The 20911-nt window shown below is 35.6% G+C and overlaps 3 protein-coding genes, 1 non-coding gene and 1 pseudogene across 8 annotated transcripts; 3 read left to right on the top strand and 2 right to left on the bottom strand.

Annotated features, from left to right (window-relative positions):
• Nucleotides 1-350: 350 nt before the first annotated feature.
• Nucleotides 351-1461, bottom strand: LOC110409687 (Tetratricopeptide repeat (TPR)-like superfamily protein). Its single transcript, XM_021419126.1, is given in 3 exon segments — nt 351-680; nt 682-980; nt 983-1461. Coding segments are annotated over 3 exon segments (648 nt in total). The 5' UTR covers nt 1227-1461; the 3' UTR covers nt 351-575.
• Nucleotides 1462-1934: 473 nt separating this feature from the next.
• LOC110409222 (Protein kinase superfamily protein) lies at nt 1935-5893 on the bottom strand. Of its 2 annotated transcripts, none has more exons than XM_021418494.2 (8): nt 5515-5893; nt 4853-5296; nt 3567-3824; nt 3232-3389; nt 3055-3134; nt 2814-2949; nt 2567-2716; nt 1935-2465 (listed from the first exon to the last, which is right to left on the bottom strand). In XM_021418494.2, the coding sequence occupies exons 1-8, from the start codon at nt 5525-5527 to the stop codon at nt 2307-2309; spliced, it is 1398 nt and encodes a 465-aa protein (XP_021274169.1). In that variant the 5' UTR covers nt 5528-5893; the 3' UTR covers nt 1935-2306. The 2 variants fall into 2 exon arrangements, with proteins under 2 accessions (XP_021274169.1, XP_021274170.1); XM_021418495.2 differs by having other exon boundaries at nt 3232-3386.
• A 5739-nt stretch (nt 5894-11632) lies between these two features.
• TRNAR-CCU (transfer RNA arginine (anticodon CCU)) lies at nt 11633-11705 on the top strand. The gene has a single exon. It is a non-coding gene; the product is annotated as a tRNA-Arg (tRNA).
• Nucleotides 11706-11889: 184 nt separating this feature from the next.
• LOC110408930 (transcription initiation factor TFIID subunit) lies at nt 11890-15982 on the top strand. Of its 4 annotated transcripts, XR_002444538.2 has the most exons (8): nt 11890-12230; nt 12310-12398; nt 12777-13561; nt 14181-14313; nt 14742-15079; nt 15169-15375; nt 15473-15587; nt 15683-15982. XR_002444538.2 is itself a non-coding variant. In XM_021418082.2 (6 exons), exons 1-6 carry the CDS (start codon nt 11915-11917, stop codon nt 15290-15292), a joined length of 1785 nt encoding a protein of 594 aa, XP_021273757.1. In that variant the 5' UTR covers nt 11890-11914; the 3' UTR covers nt 15293-15982. The 4 variants fall into 4 exon arrangements, 1 of the variants encoding a protein (XP_021273757.1); XR_002444536.2 differs by having other exon boundaries at nt 15473-15982; XR_002444535.2 differs by having other exon boundaries at nt 15169-15587.
• A 1231-nt stretch (nt 15983-17213) lies between these two features.
• Nucleotides 17214-19032, top strand: LOC110409802 (UDP-glycosyltransferase 91A1 pseudogene; annotated as a pseudogene).
• Nucleotides 19033-20911: the final 1879 nt, after the last annotated feature.

Below are 20911 nucleotides of genomic sequence, written 5' to 3'. Positions count from 1 at the left end.
CATTTTCACATTCTCTTCTCATCTAAGAAAAGCATGAGCTTTCCGCAATAATCTTGATAGCAGACCAACCACCTATTTTAGCTGTTTCCCAATCTTTCTTTTCTCCCGAATTTAATTCAGAGATCAAAGACGGGACATTGACTGTGTTGGTATGGGCTTCCTTACCCTTTGGTTTGTAGTCAAAGAAAAATACAAGTGTCACATCAAATACTGATGAAAAATATCTACGTGCATGAAAAATGTAAACTAGTAATGATATCCTTTCACCATTTTGAATTCAATGTCCCGTCTAATGTGTCGCATCAATCACTTTAAAATAATCTCTAGGTATATAGAAACCGTGACCAATGCTTTAGTATTCTACATTTTAACATTTGAAAATATTTAATTTTCGTAAATGTAAAAACTATATTACACAAAAATAGTTTTATTTCGAATTTCAATGGCTTCTTTACAGCAATAAAAATTGTTATACTACAAAATTTCCCATGTACTTGTAGACTCACACGACACACAGAAAAATAAAAGTCGCACATCTTTTTTTTTTACAGGAAAAAAGGTTGACCAGTCATGACTCATGACAAACTCAACCGTTCCAAGCCCTGACGAGCCACGCCAGATCCAGGCTCCATCTTAAGCGCCTCCTCGAAAGACTTCTTAGCTTCTTCCCTCACCCCTTTTTAACTCATAACACTCACCCAACGAACAAAACGCCCTCGTTTTGACCCCACCCTTTTCTTCACTCACCCGAATCGCCCCCTCCAAATCCGTAACCGCCGAATCAACTCGCCTTCTCCTATTAACCGCCAACTTCAACTCCGCCCTCCTCACCATCGCGTCCACGCGCTCTCTTTCCGCGAGTGAATTCGCTCTCGGCGAAGTCATGGCCAAATCTAGCGATCGGAGGGCGGATCCCTTGTGGCCCAACAAGTCGAGAGCAAGGGATTTGAGAATGTGAGGGGTTTGGTCTTTAGGGGAAGAGAGAGTGCCTTTTCAATTTCGGATATGGCGGTTTTGGCTAGGGTTTGGGATTGGTCTTTGTGAGGGTTGGATTTGGCTCGAGAAAGCAAGTGGGTGGCTCGGGTGAGATGGCGTTGGGTTTGGGTAGTGGCTCGATGGTCGATTCGGTGCTTGGTTAGGGCTTGTGTGGGAAAGTGTCGAATCGCAAAGAAAATCGCGAGTGTTAATATCAAAATTGCCACCTGGATAAAAACCTCAGTTGCCATTTCTGATTTCCGTCTCACTGTCCCTTGGCTAGCTCCGACGGAATTGGTCCTCTTAGGTTTCTGCCGGTCGTTAATTTGGGCCGTTTGTTGGGCCTAAAAGGTCCAAATTTAATGGAGTGGTAAGGTGACTATTTTAGGAAAATGGACCCGATTAATTATACTTAGGTTTGGTATGAGGATGATTATTTAAACTTCGGCGTAGCATAGTACGGACAAAAATTGGAGGACCACGAGAAATGAGAAGTTTGAAAAGAAAAGGGTTAACAAGATGAAAAGCTGCTGAAGTTGCATAGTTTCCAAACTTTCTGCCCCTTTGAATTTAGGCTATGTGGACCTTTGGTCTGCTGCTTGTTCATCAACTTCTTTAACTAAAAAAAAAATCCAAATTAAAAGTTTCTTATGCGGGACATTACTTTTGTTCCACTTAACACTAAAAAAAAAAGAAGATCATTTGATAGTAATATCTATATTTAGGAAATTGGTTGTAAGACTACTGCTTCAATTTAAAATCGTCCCACTTTCTTTATTTAGACGAATGTGGGTTAAATAAAGATAGGGTTTTATTTAAATGAGGCTATGAGGCTTTGAGATAATTCTTTCCTGTGATTGTTATCCTAGTGCCAATCTGATCTGAATTCTCATAGTATTCACGGATAAGGTTGCTGCAACAATCTTTATACACGCTATGTGTTACATTTACAGGTGAGCTCTATAAGAAGCTGAGTTTTTTTTTTTATTATTATTATTAACAAAGGATTTTCTTGCATATGTAAATTTCAGCACAATGGCCCCATGGCATCCGGTTTCTATCCAAACCCTTCAGGGCCAGGGGCATACCATTTTCTTCAGAACCATAGCACTTTTATCAATGGCTGTGAACTGTTTCCCCAATGTTCTCCCAATGTTCTCCGCAGGTGTATGGCGAGGCAATCAACTATTTTGAAAGGAAAACGTAGGAAGCTGAAAGCCTGAAGAACTACTATCCAAACCCTTCAGGGCCAGAGGCATACTATTTTTCCAACTTTCACACAGACAACTAACAAAAAGTGGCAGCGGCGGCGGCAGCAGCAGCACCCTGCATTACTCCATCACTAGCTGCATATGACGGTTGAGGTCATCAAGGTAGCTGGTCCGAGTATAATCTTGCAAGTCACAGCCGTCTACAATTACTGCTTTCCCTCGACAAGACTTCTGCTGACACTCTACAGGACCTTCTTCATTCTTAAGCAACTCTACAACCTGTAAATCCCCAAAGAATTCGGGGTTTATGGCATGAATTGGAGGAATTGGTAGGATTAGACAAGGGAGAAAAAGGAGATGTTTTCGAGATTGTTTCATACCCTTATCATGCTTGGGCGCATGGTGGCTAAGTGGTTAATGCACATGGAAGCTGTTAACAGGGCACGTTTCATTTCAGCCGGATCATAATTATCCTCTAGCCGAGGATCTACCAATTCCTTTACTTTATTCGACTCCAGAAGTGGTTTTGCCTGTATATGAAACCGAAAATAAGTTTATATCTTTCCGGAGGATATAAAATGTTGAAATGCTTTTGCTGATTTGATGATTTTGGTAAAGAAGATGTACCCATATCACAAGGCTTTGTCTGGATGAATCAACTGCACGGCGACCTGTTAATAACTCCAGTAACAAAACTCCAAATGCGAATACATCAGTCTTTTCATCAACAATTCCATGCATAAAATACTCTGGAGCCAAATACCTGGAGGCAATTTTCATACACATTAGCCCCAATATAGCTAATATTTTTGGGCTTTATGAAATGACCAATGCTAATAACAAGGCAGTAAAAAGCTGCATGCTTAACCCGAATGTTCCTTCAATGGGATGGACGACATGGTGAGGCCAATTCTCGGGGAGCCACTTTGCCAGACCAAAATCTGAAATCTACAGTGAGTAGAAGAAATTAGAAGGTTGGTGTCATTCAACCAAACAGTATAGCATTAACAGAGAAAAGATATTCATATCAGTGCATTGAAAATACCTGAGCTTCATAATCTTGGGTGAGCAATATGTTAGAAGCTTTGATATCTCTGTGTATAATGCGCCTCTGGCAGTCGTGATGGAGATATTTCAATCCGTCTGCTACCCCAACAGCCACCTTAAACCTTGTCTTCCAATCTAGACTTTCAGGTGAGCCTGCTGTGCATAACATCTCCTCGTTAGTCCATTGGATATGCAATGGTTAATCGTAAAGTACATTTAACAGGTTAAAATAGAATGACCGCAGCCATTTAGAATCAATTCTTTGCTTGTTTTCCCCTGTTCCTGATAGAATTGATTGTGTGATGAATAGAAATAGAGAAATGGGCACAGTACCAAAAAGCACAGAAGCAAGGCTGCCATGAGGGGAAAACTGAAGGACTAAGTGCATGCCCCCATCAATGCTGAATCCGATTAAGTGAGCTGCATTTGGGTGATTTATGTGAGCAATAATCCCAAGCTCTGACAAGAAATCACTGGCTCTGTCCTCTTGTTCCTTGTCATTCTTGGTAAGCTTCTTCACCGCTACAATTTGACCATCAGATAAGTGCCCTTTGTATACCTCTGCATGGCCCCCTTTTCCCAGCAAATTCTCTACCAAGTTTTGATGCATATTCAAAATCATACTCAAAAGATACAGAAAACCCAACTCAGTAAACGGTCAACCTCATGTCCCCGTGATCAAAGGGAACCATTAAGTCACCAAATTTGTATGAATGTTACGCTGCTAACTGCAGAGGTCAACCTGGCCAGTTCCCACATCTTTTTCATTCAATCCCTCCATCTTAACTTTCATTTAGTCAAAAATAACTTCTCTTTAAACCGTTAAGTTGCTTTCAATTGTAGGCAAGTTTGACCGTCTGTCTGCCGATGTATTTCTTTCTTTCTAAGATGTAGTTGATATAACTTATAATCAAATATATATGAAACTCGGGAAGAAAATTAGGCCTAACCCTGAGAAACCGTTAACCCTTTTACTAAAGAAAAATATATACACAGTATTGAAACTTATCCAACTTTAAAAAGCTTATTTAATCTATCTAAACCTATTAAAAAAAAGAAAACAAAAAAGCCACAACCTGTCTAAACAATGTTCGCTAAAGCGGCAAACGTCCTTCTGGTGGGAAATTCAATAGTTTCCATAGTTTTTCATGTGGAGTAAAATCCGTATATGATTAGATGCATCTACTAATACAAGAAACATTGCTTCATACTATTTCTAAATGAAGACAAATGCCTAGTTTAGTAGTAAATGCAATAATGAGAAAAGACAAGACCTCGTTTCTGACTTAATTCAACAAAACATTAAGTGGTGGCTACATAAATCTCTTTAAACACAAGTCAAGCCCACTTCAGTTCAGTCTTCTATCTGCCAAACAAATACTGATTGACATGAATCCAAACCCGTTTTTTTTCCAATATGATGGCTCCCATTTTTTGGGTCCCTCCCTCCCCCCAAAAAAAAATAAAATTCAAAAGCAGAATGAACAGACAAACATATCAAAAGACAGGGAGGAAAATAAGGATTGAAAACATCAAAACTTGAAAATTTGAAGAGCACAATTGAATTAGATTGGAGAAAGAAAAAGCAAAAGGAATAAGGTTAAATATAATTTGCTTACCAGGACTGAAATTATCAGTTGCAGCAGCAAGCTCTGAGTAACAAAAATTCTTCCACGATGGTTTAGGCACGGGTAGGCAGTCAATATCAACCTCTTCCTCAGAGCCCTGAAGTTTTGCCAATTTCCTCCTCAAGTTCTTCCTGGAAATCTCATAACTTGTCAGCAAAGGAATAACAGAGAACCTTCTGACCGATTTCTTCTTAATGCTTTCAATTATATTCTTCCATTGCAAACCAGAAGAATCTCGGCTCCCTTTCTGGAAAACAGGCTTCTTTGGAGAATACGAGCTAGAATTGCTGCTGCAGCTGCTGGTATCAGAGTCTGATCCCAGAACAGGGATTTCCAAAACACCCCTTGGTGATGGCTGATCATTTAGTGATTTACTTCTCATCACCCCAGTTTTCGATTCCTTTTCTGGGTTGTCTTGTGTCTCTCTTCCTGTCTCTGCATAAGCAAAACAAAAAGTTATACTAACAATTTAACCAATCAATACAAAGCCTTCAAAGACACAAAGGTAACAGAAAGCAAAATCCTGTCTTTTATATCCAAAAACCAGCACAACCCCACTTCATGGAAACGTTTAAAGTGTCCAAAAACAGCAACAATAACAAGAAAACATAAAATAAATTCCAAAACGGAAAAATGAAGCCTGAAATATACACCTTCCACAGCCATTATCCAAGGCTTTTCAAGTACTCGAAAAATGAAGAAAACTTTGGGTATTTTCAATTCAAATTCCTCTTCAACATGGAGCCCGAAAAGTTCTTGGATAATCAACAAGCATGAAAATCCCCAAAAAAGAAAAAAAAAACTCAACTAAAGTTACATGTTCATGTTATGAGGAGGAATTCCAATCCCAATCTTAGAGAAGATTGCTTTGCAACCAAAGAATTTTAGATAGAGAAAGTGGTTTTAAGAAACGGTATATCTTTGGGAGTTGGTTATTCTTAGAAGCATCAAAGCAAAGCTAAAAACCAGTTTGAGAATGATTTGGAATCTCTCCTATATTTATACAAACTTTTCTTCTCTTTTTTACTCTTTTTAATGTCATTGAAAAATATTAATATACTACCATTTATTTATTTAAGTTGATGCAGAAGCAGATGTCTGTCTGATACCATCCTGACCGTTGGTTTTCAGGGCTCGAGATTTCTGCCGCAACTAACGCTTGTAAAAGGAGGGAAAAGAACTTAACGACCCCCCGACCGACGGTTGGTAATTTGTAAACTTATTGGAGGGTAATTTGGGCATTATGAAGGACTGTCTTTTTATGCGGTGGGAATTTCATTTTTGTATTATTAAAAGTACATTATTTTATTTCAATAATATATTTTTCTAAAAAAATATATTTTAATTTTAGTGGAGGGGCTGGAGCCTGGATGGCTCCCAAGTCCCATGCCCGTACGATACCCGAAGCAATGAAAGCTCCAAGGGCGGGAAGGATTAAGTTAGATTAATTAATTAATTAAAAGTTAACGAGTAAGAACAAAATTAGGGATATTAACAGGGACGTTTTTGTTGCTAATTACATTTTGAGGGCCAAAGGCTACCTTTTTAATGGGTTTTTGTATAAGTATTGAAATTTGAAATTTCTTCAAGAAAAGTTTGGAGCATGGAATTTTTTTATGTTAGTGAGAGTACATATTTCTAAATAAAATATACTTAAATAACTTGCAAATAAAAAGCTAATAATGAGAATTTAATATTATGACCAATTTGGGTTTGATTCAAATGATTAAGGCTAAATATTCGAGCAAATAATTTTCGATATCTTTTTTCATCAATTTATGGCAACAACTTCCTTAAAAATAAAAAAGGTTTTCCTTTTTCTTTAGTACTAAGTCAAGAATTTCATAGCAAATGATAGTAGACTAGGTCGAGCACGCAAATAATTTAAATGAAAATCAAGCACTACCATGCATGATCTCAGTTTTAGTATTAATTTTTAAGACTCTTGAATTTGGCTTGGTAATATATCATTAATTAATAATTAATTCCAATTGATTTTCTCTTAGATTAGAAAATATAGTATAGCAAAGATTACTGGGGTATTGGGACCTGGTGCCTAACCTGTGTTTAATTTAATCTAACCCTCCATGCCAATTAGGCCGCTTCAAATTTTGAAATATGGATAACTTTGTTGGGATAGGGAGATGCCATGTCTTATTCATTGGGCAACCATTGCATTTGAAATAATATATATTAAATAAAAGTTGTACCCTGAGGGAATTTACAACTATTATCATTTACTATTGTAGCAAATGACAGAAATGCAGCATAATTGGTTTGTCTGCGATGCCAATGCATACTCTCTTTCTCTTTTTTGGTTCTGACCCGACATGGTTGAGTCATTTATCCGTACCTTGAATAATTCGGACTTCAAAACACATGGTATGTTCCCCTCCTCTCAATTATGCTATTTAGTAACGTTCATTATTACCCCAAATGAAGATTTTTGACTGAAAAATTTGCGCATGCAATGAGGAAGCAATCGGCAGCATGAAATAATCTACAATCATGTTTATTTTCCTTTCAAGTCTATCTTTTGGGGTGCAATGAATGTGAAAACTTTGATGAAAGATTGCATTTTCCTTTTTCATGGCCACCCAAAAACTGTCAATAAGCGATAAGCAGTTGATTTTAGATAATTTATTTGAAAATAGAATAGTTTTGGAGGAAATGATTGAATCGGTCACTCAAGTTTTATGTTGTAGTTTAGCATGAGTAATTAGTGAAAAGGGAGCTGGTGAGAGGGCCTAATATGTCCCAAAGTAAGAATCTATCACAATCAAGCCGTATTTGAGAACTTGATTTCCCATAACGAACTTACTAAATAGAAACCCCAAACTCTCGATTTTTGCTATTCCCAACTCTACTGCGGAGCACAACGAAAATTAGTCATGCCTCATGGAAACTCTGGTCAAATTGTTTTAGACTAAATGATACATTGGTGGGATGGATTGAGATCGCAAGGAGTCATTTCCCATTAGCTAAGGGGAGTCACTATCACAAGCATGATAAAAAGGTGTTAAAGATGTTGAGTGGAGAGAGTCATAGTTAAGTGGGTGAACTAAACCCCGTTAACATGACCTTTGGGGGAAAAATTTTGTAACATCTTTACATAATCCAAATCTTCATAACCCCACCAACCTCACCAATGACCAATGTCACTTCAGGTAGGGAAAGTGCGTTTAACTGAATTCATTGACGTTCTTTGTTAAAGTTTTAGACTATAAAAAAGGTCAAACGGAAACACAAAAGAGAGGTACTCCAAAGCCGAGAATCAAGGTGAGACTCGATCCTTCCAAGTCAGAAACTATCAGGGCCAGATGCTGATGCAAGAGTTTAGTTATTTTTGAATAAGGGGCCCTTCCTTCTGTAAACTTATGTAAACATAAGCCTTCAGCAGAACAAGACTTTGTGTAGTTTTTTTTTTTTTCAGTGCAAATTTCATTGTCTAAGTTTCTGACTTGGATTTGGTACTTAAGTTCAAGGTGGGACAACAACCCTGAAAGGAGAGATGGGATTGAATATAGAGAGTGGGGGATGATATACATATGCGGGTTAGTTGAGGAATGCTGAAATAGTGAAGGTGAATAAGAGCTTCAGTTTGTTCCAACTGATAGATTGGCCTGAATATCAGTGTAGTTTAATTATTATATAACATCCAAAAATTAAGGAAAATTAGTTGACTGGCATTGAACAAACACAAGACATCACGCATCACGCCATGCAATTCAAACAATTGATAAATCTTTCATGGATAAGTGGAGCAAGTGTTTTTAAGTAAGAGGGCTAATCGAACCAATCCAACCGTCAGGGAATGGTTCCTGGACATGGATTTCTACAGCCAAATTTTTAGAGCCTGGCGTATCCAAGCAAGAACGCTGATCAGTTGAGGTCAACAAATCTTAGAGAAGGGAATGGCCTACCCAGATTCTTGTTTTTATTAGCTTGTCCAATAGAAGAAACTCAACTATTTTATAATTTGGGTTCAAAATAAACATTCGACTCCGGATGATTGTGCAAAAACTGGCTCCATTAGCAGTGTTTTTGGGGCAACCAGAACCACTTATATTGTATATTCTCCATGCTACTTAAACCAAAGTCATAACAGCTTGCAATTTGCAGAACTAACAGAGAATAATAGGGGTGGTCAGAGTTAGTTCGAGAGTTAACAGAGCGAAGGAAGAGGAGTAAATAACAAGTTTTAGCCATAAACATGTTTTATATACGGTGGAGATAAAGAAGGGTTATCAAAATGGGCTAAAAGAACTCGATGGTCAAAATGGCAAGTTTCTTAAATGCAAATTTCCTTACCTAAAAGCCCTGCTTTCAATTAGAAAAATCCAGAGGATAGATCAATCATAAACTACAAAGAAAAGGAAAAATAAAGAAAGAGGCTAAAAAAGGGAGAGGAGAGTAGTCTTCCATTAAGCAATTGATTGGAATTATATTTTTGATGATTGTAAGGGCAGTAAAGTTGTGTGGAGATGCTTACAAAAGAAGTTGGCTGGATCTCAGCGATCCTGAAAACTAGCAAGTAGTATCAACTTGCTCACATGTTTAAAAGCAATTATTGGGCAATGACTTCGTTTAACCTATTGGATAGTGTGATTCTGAAGACTTTCGAACGAGGTACTCCCAGAAAAGCAATACCAATAGAATTTATACTTGTTCCATCAATTTCATATCTGAAGAACATGCAATTCGATCACATTCTTGAAATTACTTGCAAGTAATCTATGTTCTACAATCCTGAATATAGGTTGCTTGCCACCTCGACTCTCCCCTTTTATATAAATATATTCCAAGAGTAAAGATGACTTTTCATTTTCCCCTTTCCCTGTGGTTCTAATGTACAATTGTTACTTGGAAACAGTGCATTTTCCATGCATAAAGCCAATTGTTTCCTTTGTATCAACATGTCAACAGAAGATCATTACCAGGATTCTTTATTTGAGTTCAAAGAACATAACATCGAAAAGCAAGTTTTGGATATGTAAAAGTGACACAAGATTTGTCAGCTAAAAGGTGAAGTTACACAAAGGCTCGCTGATAGTTTCCTGAGAAAGGAGGCAACAGATGGAGTGCGGAAAAGAGATACGATTCAGGAAAAGTAAAAGCAGTAGGAGCAATTGCTTGAAGTCTTGGAAGAATAGCCTTTGGTAGCTAATAGAACAACAGTTTAAACTAGCCATAAATAGATAGGCAGATAGTACTCCGATCATGCACAACAAATTGCTATTCAACTTTTATTATAGTAGACTCTTTATAAATGGTATGAAGATGATAGTAACAAAATTATAAATATTTATTGTTTATGAATAATCGATAATTGGACTATCGGACAATTTAGTATTTCTCTTCATTTCGTAATGGGCCACGTGTTCCTGCCATGAGGGGGTTGGTATAAGGGGCTACATTCTCTTAGAGTGAAAGCAATTCTTTCCAGGCTTTTGTTTCCATAAGGTCGCCTCCCAGGATGAGGCTGGGAGAGGATTACAGCTCAAGTGACCTTGACTATGAAAGTGATCTTCTTCGACTATTTTTTGGGGGGTTGGTCAAATCTTTCATTAATCTAAAATGAGCTACAGGCTCATGAGAGGCCGGCACCTGTCCCAAAGGACAATGAAGGGATTTTCTTGAGTATTTTTTTACTATTTTTGGATGAATTTTTGAGGGTTAATATGGTTAGGAATGTCAATAAAGTATTTACAGGATGTTCCGAGTATATCTAGGATTCCAGTTAGGATATTTAAAAAATAAAAGAGTTTAAAAGGGGAAGAGGAGTGAGGAGAGAGAAAATTTGGGGGTTGATTTGGCTAAATTCTACAATTTGGTTTTTATAGCATGTTATGAAAGCTCTGGGCTAATGTTTCTACTATTTCTGTAAATTTCATTGATTAGTAGACTTTTTTATAATTAATTGATCTGGATCTGCCATCTGATTTTTGTTTTCTTTTGATTAATTAATTAATGTCCTTTATCTTTTTAATTTTGTTCTCTATTATTGCTTTAAATATTGCGTTTGCTGTATTTTTTTAGTAGATTGCAGGGGAAACTTTTCAAGAACAAATTATTTCAAATTGGCTACCGGTCTAATATTCATGATGCAAATGTATGAATTGTTTTCTAATTTTTTCTCTTTTTTACTGATTTTCAAACTTGGAAATTCTACTAATATCTAGAATTAGATACGATCATCAAAATTAAAAGAGAATTAAAGATGTCATTTTTTTTAAAAAAAGAAAACATTGTTTTTCTGTCTAAATTCAATATTCTTTGTTAATTTACTGTTTGATTCCTGTACAAAATTATGGAGAAATTGTGTTGAACTGACCAATGCATCAGCATGCTATAAATGATTTTCCAAGCAGTATTGATAAGCTAAAGAGCCCCAGCAAAGCGTGGAGGTATGATACAAGTCGTGGGTAAAGCAAAAGTGGCTATAGGACATGAGGACAAAACTCCACACATGTGGGGGGTTGTTAGATTTACAAGGTAGTCCTAAAAACAGAATATAACTTGGGATGGATTCAATAGCGTAGACATTCAAACAAGTGAAGTATTAAATAGTTGAATGATTAATGAACAATCTCGCGAATGAGATGTCTTTAAATATGTGCATCGGTGTCCTGTTTTCTAAGTTACTTGTCGGATGCCGGTTTCTTATTTAAAGTGAGATTTGTGATTGTATTAATTAAGGTTTTTGTTTTTTGTGATAAAAATTAATAAATAATAGAAGAATTAAAATTAAAATAAAAGAATTTCTAAGCAGCGCCTGTAGCTCAGTGGATAGAGCGTCTGTTTCCTAAGCAGAAGGTCGTAGGTTCGACCCCTACCTGGCGCGAATTATCTAGGTCTCTTTTTTTTTTTTTTACCTAATTCTCCTTCGACTGGCCCAACAAGCTCAAAATGGGCCCAACACAACATTACCGTCAAAAAAGTCCTCAACCCAATCTCACTCAGACCCAAAAAATTGTCAAGCCCATCTCACTCAGACCCATAATCGTATCCAAAAACACTCAAACTCCCGGCTCCTTTTCCTGCCCCCAAATAATGGCTCTTCTCGGCGACGACGGACGCGGCTACGACTTAGCTCGGCGGCTAGAATCATGCGGTGTCTGGCGAGCTTGGTTCGGCGATTCCACCTACGCCTCTTTCATCCATTTCCTCTCGTCTCCTTCGGCTTGGGAATCGTTCATGCGAGTTGACGACTCGAAGTCTAGGGCTCAGATCCATCTCCAGCTCAGAGCTCGCGCCCTCTTGTTCGATAAAGCCACCGTCGCTCTCTTCCTCAGATCCAACTCTTCAAACCCCGCTAATAGTTCTTCTTCTTCTTCTTCAGTTTCCGTTTCAAAGCTTAATCCGAACTGTAAGGAACTTTGTCCAATAATTAACTTACATTTTAGTTATTTGAAAGAAAATGTTTAATGTAATTTTGCTTTGGTTAGATTTGCAGCTGCACGGTGATGACGTGTACTTTACTTTTGAGGGTTCCTTGCAGGATGGTGGTGCTGCAGCTAATACGGCACCGTCAAAGGTGTGATTTTTCTTTACTTCAATATTTAGTTTCACGATTACTGGTTTCTTTTTTTATATAATTATTTAATTTTAGTGTAATTTTTTTGTGTTAAAGAGGATTAATTTTGGTTTCAAAAGTGGCTAGTATCAGTAAATAGTTAAACAAAATTATATAATGTGTTTGAAAAATATGAGAAAATGGTGAAAATGAAACTTCACTTTGAGTACGGTTATTTCATATGAAAGTAAAATCGTGCATCTTAATCCGGATTTTGCTCTTTGCCTTTTGCTTCTGGTTGACAAAGCAACAGCCAAACTGGTCTTATTGATTGTATTGATTTTGTTACTCTATGTTTAATGGAAAGTTTCTAACTATTCCCTGTTTTTGGGTAATCAGTCTAAATCATCGTTTAGTGCTGGATCAAGATATGGTGAATCTGAATTTGATAGTTTATCCCAGAGATATAGGAATGAAGAACTGCCAGAAACATGGTATAATCAATTTATTGAAAAGTATAGACTTTCCAGGCCTTATAAGTTGCATTTTGGGGACCGAGAGTCTGCAAAACGTACACCGGAGGAGATGACTACATATCTTAGAACTGTTGAGAAGCATAAGAGAAGACGTGTGGCGTTTCAGGAAGATCAGTACATGGGATATGGAAGTACTGGTCTAGAATCAAATTCTGTTCTAGATGGCAATAACTCAGGCGATGATGAAATCCCCTTTTTCCCTGAAATAATGTCTATGATGAACTGCGTACCTGATAGTGCCCTTCCACCAACTACCAGAGTGTGGGATAAGAAGAAAATAGACTTTTACGGAGTTCTTGATACTCTACCCCCAGTTTCAACCCGGAGTCCTGTTATGATTGAGAGGCTTGGTATAAGGCCTGAGAACCTCAACATGGAACAAGGTGGAAACGCACATCGTGGGAAGAATAACAGGAAGCGCCTTGGCCAGGAACAAGCATCACAGATGTCTCGAAAGGTCATAGCACGGTTACTAAATGGTGTTGGGTTTGAAGGTGCCACAGAAGCTCCAGTTGAAGTCTTCTCTCAGTTTCTCAGCTGTCACATTTGTAAACTCGGTCGTAATATAAAAGTTCTTACTGATAATTACAGAAAACAATGTTCAGCCATGGAACTAATTAGGATGTTTCTTCAAACATCAGGATATAGGTAAATTTTGAAATCCAGTTTGCTTTATTTTATGGCATTAGTTTTAATTCACTGTCACGTTTTGAACTTTCCAAAAAAAAAAAATTATTTGGGTGCTCGAGTGGGATGTTAATTGGTCTTGAATTATTAAAGAAGAATGTGTTTTCTGCAGCATGAAGTCAAATTGTTGCTTGGATGCACTGTCATTGTTCTTGAATATTTTTGGCACATTGTGGAAGGGGAAGAACCTTTGAAATGGGTTCCCATCATTTATAAATTTAAACAAAATTTTAGAATAATCTATGAATAAATTTATGGTTTGAAGTGGTTATACAATATTGACATTCTTTCATTTTGATTGGAGAATCATGATTTCACTATTAATATACTACAAAACCATGCCTAATTTGAAGAATTTCTGGAGAAAGCTTGTTTATCTTAGATAAATTTGCCCGTTGTTCTACATATGCATGTGTTTAGTTTTTGTGCAACTTCTCACGTTCTCATCTTTTTGAAGGTTCCATTTTTAACGTGACATACACATCTCTCTCGTTTGTGTACATTTTTGTGTTTTTATTTTCTTTTATTTAAGTTTTTTCTATTGCATGCATTATCTAACTTGTGTCTTTTTTTATTGCAGTAACTTTGGGACTCTAGCCGAACTTGTCAAGGATAGTACCAGGAACTTAGTGCAACAAACTCCGCAACAAATGCATGGAATCCAGTCACAATTGCAGCCACAGCACCAACATGCTCTTCGAATGGCTCAGCAAGTATGTAGAGTTTAATTTTATTTTTTGCCTCCTGCTGAATGGCTTGTATGGACACTTCTTGCTAGGTGGTCCTTAATGGAAAAGCATTCTGTGCACCTTTAGTGTTATCATTGTATGAATCTTTGTCATTGGACTGGGATTTTGTGGTTAAGACTTTCTCCTGAGGTCTTTATGGTTGTGGGGTTTATTTTTATTTTTTTGGATGTTGATATAGTCTTTGGGGGATGATATTGGATACTTCGAATATGGAGCACATTGGTTAGTAGGGTTATGGATGAGAATTTAGAAAAGATGATCCTGCTTTTAGGTTAACTCCTGTATTGCATTTTTTCCCTTGTAATCTAATGGTGTGTGTGTGTGTCCTCAATTTGATCTTTTCATGCTGTGGTTTTCCTAACAATATTTATTCCATAAATTTGATGGTGAAGCTACCGATGAGACAAATGCATCCACAGATGCAGCAAATGGTTCATCCACAAAATTTAACTTTTCAGCAGCAGCAGCAGTTGGAAAGAATACGTAGGCGCCATCCATCCACCCCTCGTCCTGTTATGGATATGGATAAAGACCGACCTATGGTGCAAGTTAAGATTGAAAACCCATCAGAGCTGCCAATGGATAGCAATGCCTTTAATCCTATCAACACCAGACATCCACAAATGCAGTTCCGTCAGCAGCAACTTGCTGCAATATCAAATCTGCATGCTCAGCCCAGCAATCAATTCAGACAGTTGATGTCTCCACAAATTCCTCAAATGCAAACACAGTAAAAAACAGAACTTGGAGAATTAATTTTCCTGGGCCATTATATCAACTTGATCATTTACTGAAATTCACAATCTTGTATGAATGCAGGAACATGGGTATTGTTAGAGCTCCACCAGTGAAGGTTGAAGGTTTTCAGGAATTGATGGGTGGAGATACCACCTTGAAGCATGATTCTGAGGAAAATAAGCTGACCTCGCCACCAAATAAATAGTTTTGCGAGGACATCTATCAGCGAGCATATACATCCCCAGTACCGGTTTCACTGAAATTTTTGCCTTTTTTGTTGTTAGAAAGGTAAGATGTTACATTTATATATGATCTAATTTTACCTTGTGCAATCAAGTGTATAGTCTGATGGCCAAAAATACAATTCTTGTTTGAGGACTAGCAGACTTATGGAAAGGCCTGGTGCTGTGCATATATATAACATTTTGAAAATTCTTCCTAGAGATCCGGTGTATGTAGCATTTAGAACGAAGCAAAACCAGGGCCCAATGATCAGTCAGGTGTGTAACTTTGTTAGGACATAATCATCATAAGGGCAAATTTTCCGTTGTATTTTTTCCTGATATTTTGGAGTTATCTCTATATCACTTTTCAGGTGCATGGGTCAATAATTATTCCTAATGGAATGCTTTATCAGTTAAACACTTGAAACTTTAATTTAGAAATCTGAAGTTGGAATTGGTATTGGAATTCGAGGACAAAAGCATGTATATAGATGGGAGAGTACTTCTCAATCTTTAGCTCAAAACCTGTAGATTTCCATATGTCAAACACCTTTGTCTAATGGCTCTCATCCTTCCTTTGAAGAGAGAAAATTCAAGGTTTGAATCTCTTATTGTTTTTTAATTTACTCGTATGTACCACAAAATTAGTTATAGATCATTGCATTAAGACCTTTCATGGTGTATACTACCATATATAAAGCAACTCTTGTTTCTTTTTTTAACTGAAATAAATAAATTATCTTGTGGAATTACAATGACATTCACATTTCCTAAGCTTCCCTAATTGACTCTAGAAGGAACTCATTTTAATTTACATTTATGTTTAAGAGGTTTTAAGTAATCATGATATGGATTATGCAGAGAAAATGTATGCATTAATGAAAGAGATTAGATAGATTATATATAAGATCTCAAGTTATGAGAATTAGAGTTATATCTTAGATATATTTTTCTACCAAAAGAATGTAGTAATCAAGAGATCAAAATTATTGATGTCAGGGTTAAAGGCTAGCAGGTGGTCCATTTCTTGTTTCTTGGTTTCATTACGTCCCAAATTTTTTTCCTCTCCATGATTGACTCCATGTCAACAACGAATTAAAGTAAAAATTTACCACTTAATACATGATAGTTTAGTATAACACTCCACCTCTACTTACCTTCGAGAAGATAATCTAAAAAATTAGAATTTAAAATTTTACAACGTGAAAGTTTGAGAAGGAGAGTGGAATTTAGGATTATTAAATAGGAAATTAGGCTAAATCAATGCTCTGAATTTAAAGACAAGATATAACATAATCATGATTGAGTTAATTACCTTAATTTTCATTAATACGTATGAAAACTCGTTAGTTGTACATTACATATGAAGGAAAACAGTAATTACTTTTCATTTGATAATCTTTTTTTGTAATGGGGGAAATAGATATTAATTAGAAATGAAAAGTCAAAACAATTATATCATCTTAGACCATGATACCCCTGTCCTGATCATTTTCAGTCTTCATTGAAACTTAAAGGTCTATCATGAACTAGTTGCACCAAAGAGTTGCACAAATAAAGAAAAAGAAGAGACAAGAGAAGCAAAATTCAACACGCAAGCGGCAGAGTTTGGATGCACTCAGTAAATGACCTCACTGAACCCGAACTCGAACTCGAACTCTCACAAACGATTCGCAATGCTCCACCATACTGATCTCCACCATTCAAATTAGCCTTGTTTATGTCATGAATAGGCCAGTTTGTCTCAAAAATTTGTCGTTATTTGCAACAAGAAACTAAATTGCTGTGGGCCTCTCTTGCTCATTTTTTATCTATGTTTTTTCAATTATATAATTAATCAACCTGGTTAAGTTGCGCTTCCTGACTCGAGAAATTAGTGAAAAACAAAAGAAATAGAAGCCTAAAACAATGGCAAGTGAGAGTAGGCTTCACATAGCTACGTTTCCATGGCTGGCCTTTGGTCAAATGTTCCCATTCTTAGAATTTGCCAAGCTCGTAGCTAAAAAGGGTCATACAATTTCCTTCATTTCTACCCAAAAACCATCGATCGTCTCCCGAAACTCCCTCCCCATTTGGCTTCTCTAATCCATTTTATCAAACTCCCATTACCCCAAATCAACCATCTCCCACAAAACGCAGAAGCAACCATAGATGCTCCTTTAGACGACGTTTGGTACCTCAAAAATGCCTATGATGGAGAATGGTCTCCAACAACCCATGGCTCAGCTACTTCAATCTTTGTCTCCTGATTGGCTTCTTTTAGATTTTGCTGCTTATTGGCTACCGAGTATAGCCCGTAGTCTCAACATTCCTAACGCATTCTTCAGCATATTCACCGCAGCTTGCCTTGGCTACCTTGGACCACCGTCGTTTCTTATGCATGGCGACGAGGATCACAAAAAACCTGAAGATTATGCGGTTTTGCCCAAGTGGGTTACTTTTCCTTCAACGGTGAGGTTTATGCTTTATGAAGTCTTGAAGATCTATAACGAAACCAACACTTCAGACTTCTATCGTTTTGGTGCGACCGTAAAAGATTGTGATATGGTGGCTGTAAGGAGTTGCATGGAGTTAGAACCGGAGTGGTTAAAACTCTTAGAGCAATTTTACGAGGAACCTGTTATCCCAGTTGGTGAACTTCCCACGACGGATTACAATAACAGCGAGGAAAATGAGGCTTGGAAGTTAATGAAAGAGTGGCTAGACAAGCAAGAGAAAGGATCTGTTGTATATATTGCTTTTGGAAGTGAAGCAAAACCGAGCCAAGAAGAACTGAATGAGATAGCTCAAGGGTTAGAGCTTTCAGGGTTGCCTTTCCTTTGGGTGCTAAGGAAGCGTCGCGGATCAACTGATGCTGAGTCCATCAAGTTACCAGAAGGGTTCGAGGAGAGAACTAGAGGGAGTAGTGTGGTTCTTGTTAGATAGTTTGTTAATGTTAAGAAAAATTGTGATTAAAGAATTATAAATAATTATTTTATTAAAATATAACTTTTAAAAGAGTATTAGATATAATTATTAAATAATTATATTATGAAAAAAATAATTATTTGAAGAGTTATATTAAAAAAAAATAAATCTTTTTATACTATTTAAAAAATCATATTATATTTTTTCATTGAAAGACGTATATGTTGATTTATTATATTAACATTATTTTTATCTCGTTAATTTCATAATTTATAATAAATGTGTTAAGTACTTTATTGTATTTTGAAAGTTAAAAACATACATTAAAGAAAATGTTAATTCACGCCTTCAAAAATTATATTCTTCCTTTCTCCTCAAAATATGCTTCTTCGTCTTCTCAAAATTTCTAACAGTTCTCACGACTTGGGCACCTCAGCTCAAGATTTTAGCTCATGACTCGATCCGTGGGTTCTTGACTCACTCAGGGTGGAGCTAAGTGGTAAAGGCTCTTCCATTTCAGAGACCTCTTATATTGTTTACCTTCCTCGCTGATCAAGGGATCAATGCCGGCTTATTGGAGTCGAAGAAGATTGGGTATTCGATTCGTAGGAAGGAGCAATACGGATCGTTTACTAGGAGTAGTGTGGCTGAGTCATTGAGGTTGGTAGTGGTGGAGGACGAAGGGGAGATTTACAGGGACAAAGCAAAGGAAATGAAAAGGGTCTTTGGCAACAGCCTGGATAATTTCTTGGGTTACCTTGAAAATCACAGGCGTCTCAAGAACCCTGAAGTCAATGGCATTGATCAAAATTAATTTGGTTTTAGTGTCCAAAAAGAAGAGAAATATGAACCTTCTATTTCTACGAGAATAAGGTTTTGTCCAAGGTTTCTAAGACGTCAACAATTTTAACAATTGAAGCTGTGTTAATAGTTGAACTAATATTAAAAAAATTTAAAAAATATAAGAATTTGATTATAGATGAAATATAATACATGAAGTAAATTTAATATTTTGATGAAGTATACAAACTAAATACATATAGTGCAGAGATTAAATCCAATATTTTAATTGATTATTACAAAAATTAAATTCAATTTTTTGGTAAAATACAAAGAATGATGTTAGAATTTGATTATTAAAATCTCCAAAAATTCCACACTTTTAGCTTGGTCAATGCCACATTAGCAATTTAAACAGAAAAAACTAATTAATGGTGCTAATGATTGGATTAATATTAATAAATTTTGAAAGGTACATGAATTGATTGAATCCAATTATAACATAAGATTTAAGTTCAACATTTTCACAAAATATAAAGATTAATTCCTAATTTAACGGACTCAAACTGTTGAGAAATTTTTGTCTCTAGCCTTATGGATATTCATATCAAAACATATGTGATGGACCTTTTAGAAATTTTTTTGTGGTACAGGTGAGTGGGAGTGAGCAATTGGGTAGTCTGCTATACCTAAAAATTAAATAGATCAAATATTTTAGAGAAAAAAACCAAATATAAAAGAGAATCAAACCAATCAAACATTGAATAGGTTTGTTCAGTTTGATTTTAGAGCAATGAATTAAAATTTTATCATTTTTTTTATAAATTATAATTTTAATATTTACAAACTTTATCCATAATTATAAAATATACAAATAATCTAAACATTAAAAAAACATAACATTTGTTCCTTTACTCACATAATTATGTCTTTTTAGATAAATTATTAAATTGATATTTAAGATTCAACATAATAAAAAGTCAAAGATAATAAAATAACATTCACAAAATAAAACTATCCAACACAAGACCATTAACCATCGCAAATTATCAACTTGAGAATCTTCTCCCTAACTTAGCTCTTCACATTCATTCACATAGGCTATCTAATAATTGAAAGAAAATAGAAAATATAATTAGTGAAAATTTTTTTAATAACAAAGCAATAGAAGATTAAAAATGAAAAATTATATAAAAAGTCATAAAATTTAACATTTACATCAATTGAAGAGTGAAGAATGCATTTCTAACCTTTTCACTCATCAATCGTCAACAATGGAAATAGAATCCATAATCTCAATCTTTTTTTAAAATGCATAAACAAAAAAGAATTAAAAGAAATAAAAAAATAAGAATTGAAAAAATGAAAATGAAGAAGTGAAAATATTATATGTATATTATATTTTATATAAGTATTTTATATAAATTTAAAAATAACATGTATTATATAATCTTATATACATTAATATGTATAAAAATTTAGTTTAGTTTTTTATTGTTTTGGTCCAAAAATTTTAAAATTGAGAATCCATCCAAAAAATCAATTGAATCAAATATTTTAAATCAATTGACTCAATATATCAATTAGACTGAACTATTTTATCCGAATCATATTTAATTTAAATAGATAATTAATTTGATATTATTTTGCCCACTCCACATGTGACCTCCCCTCTTTGACATAAATGATTGAAAATGACCTTCAAACAACTTTCAAAGACATTTTATATCAAGCAAACGAAAATATTTTCAATGCTCAAAGAGAAAAAAAAAAAGAAAATTCAAATCTTTGATATCTGGTGCAATTTTCATTATATATAGAGGTTTACTTCAATTTTATATTAAATTATTAATTTTTATATTCTTTTTCTACTTGATATATGTAAAAAATAATTTGATTATGATTAAAATTAT

The sequence above is a fragment of the Theobroma umbraticum genome, unplaced genomic scaffold, assembly GCF_002168275.2.
Source record: "Theobroma umbraticum cultivar Fairchild unplaced genomic scaffold, ASM216827v3 scaffold_44.0, whole genome shotgun sequence".
Classification (NCBI taxonomy): domain Eukaryota; kingdom Viridiplantae; phylum Streptophyta; class Magnoliopsida; order Malvales; family Malvaceae; genus Theobroma; species Theobroma umbraticum.
Note: the sequence above shows the minus strand (reverse complement) of the source record. Positions and strands in the feature narration are given on the sequence as shown.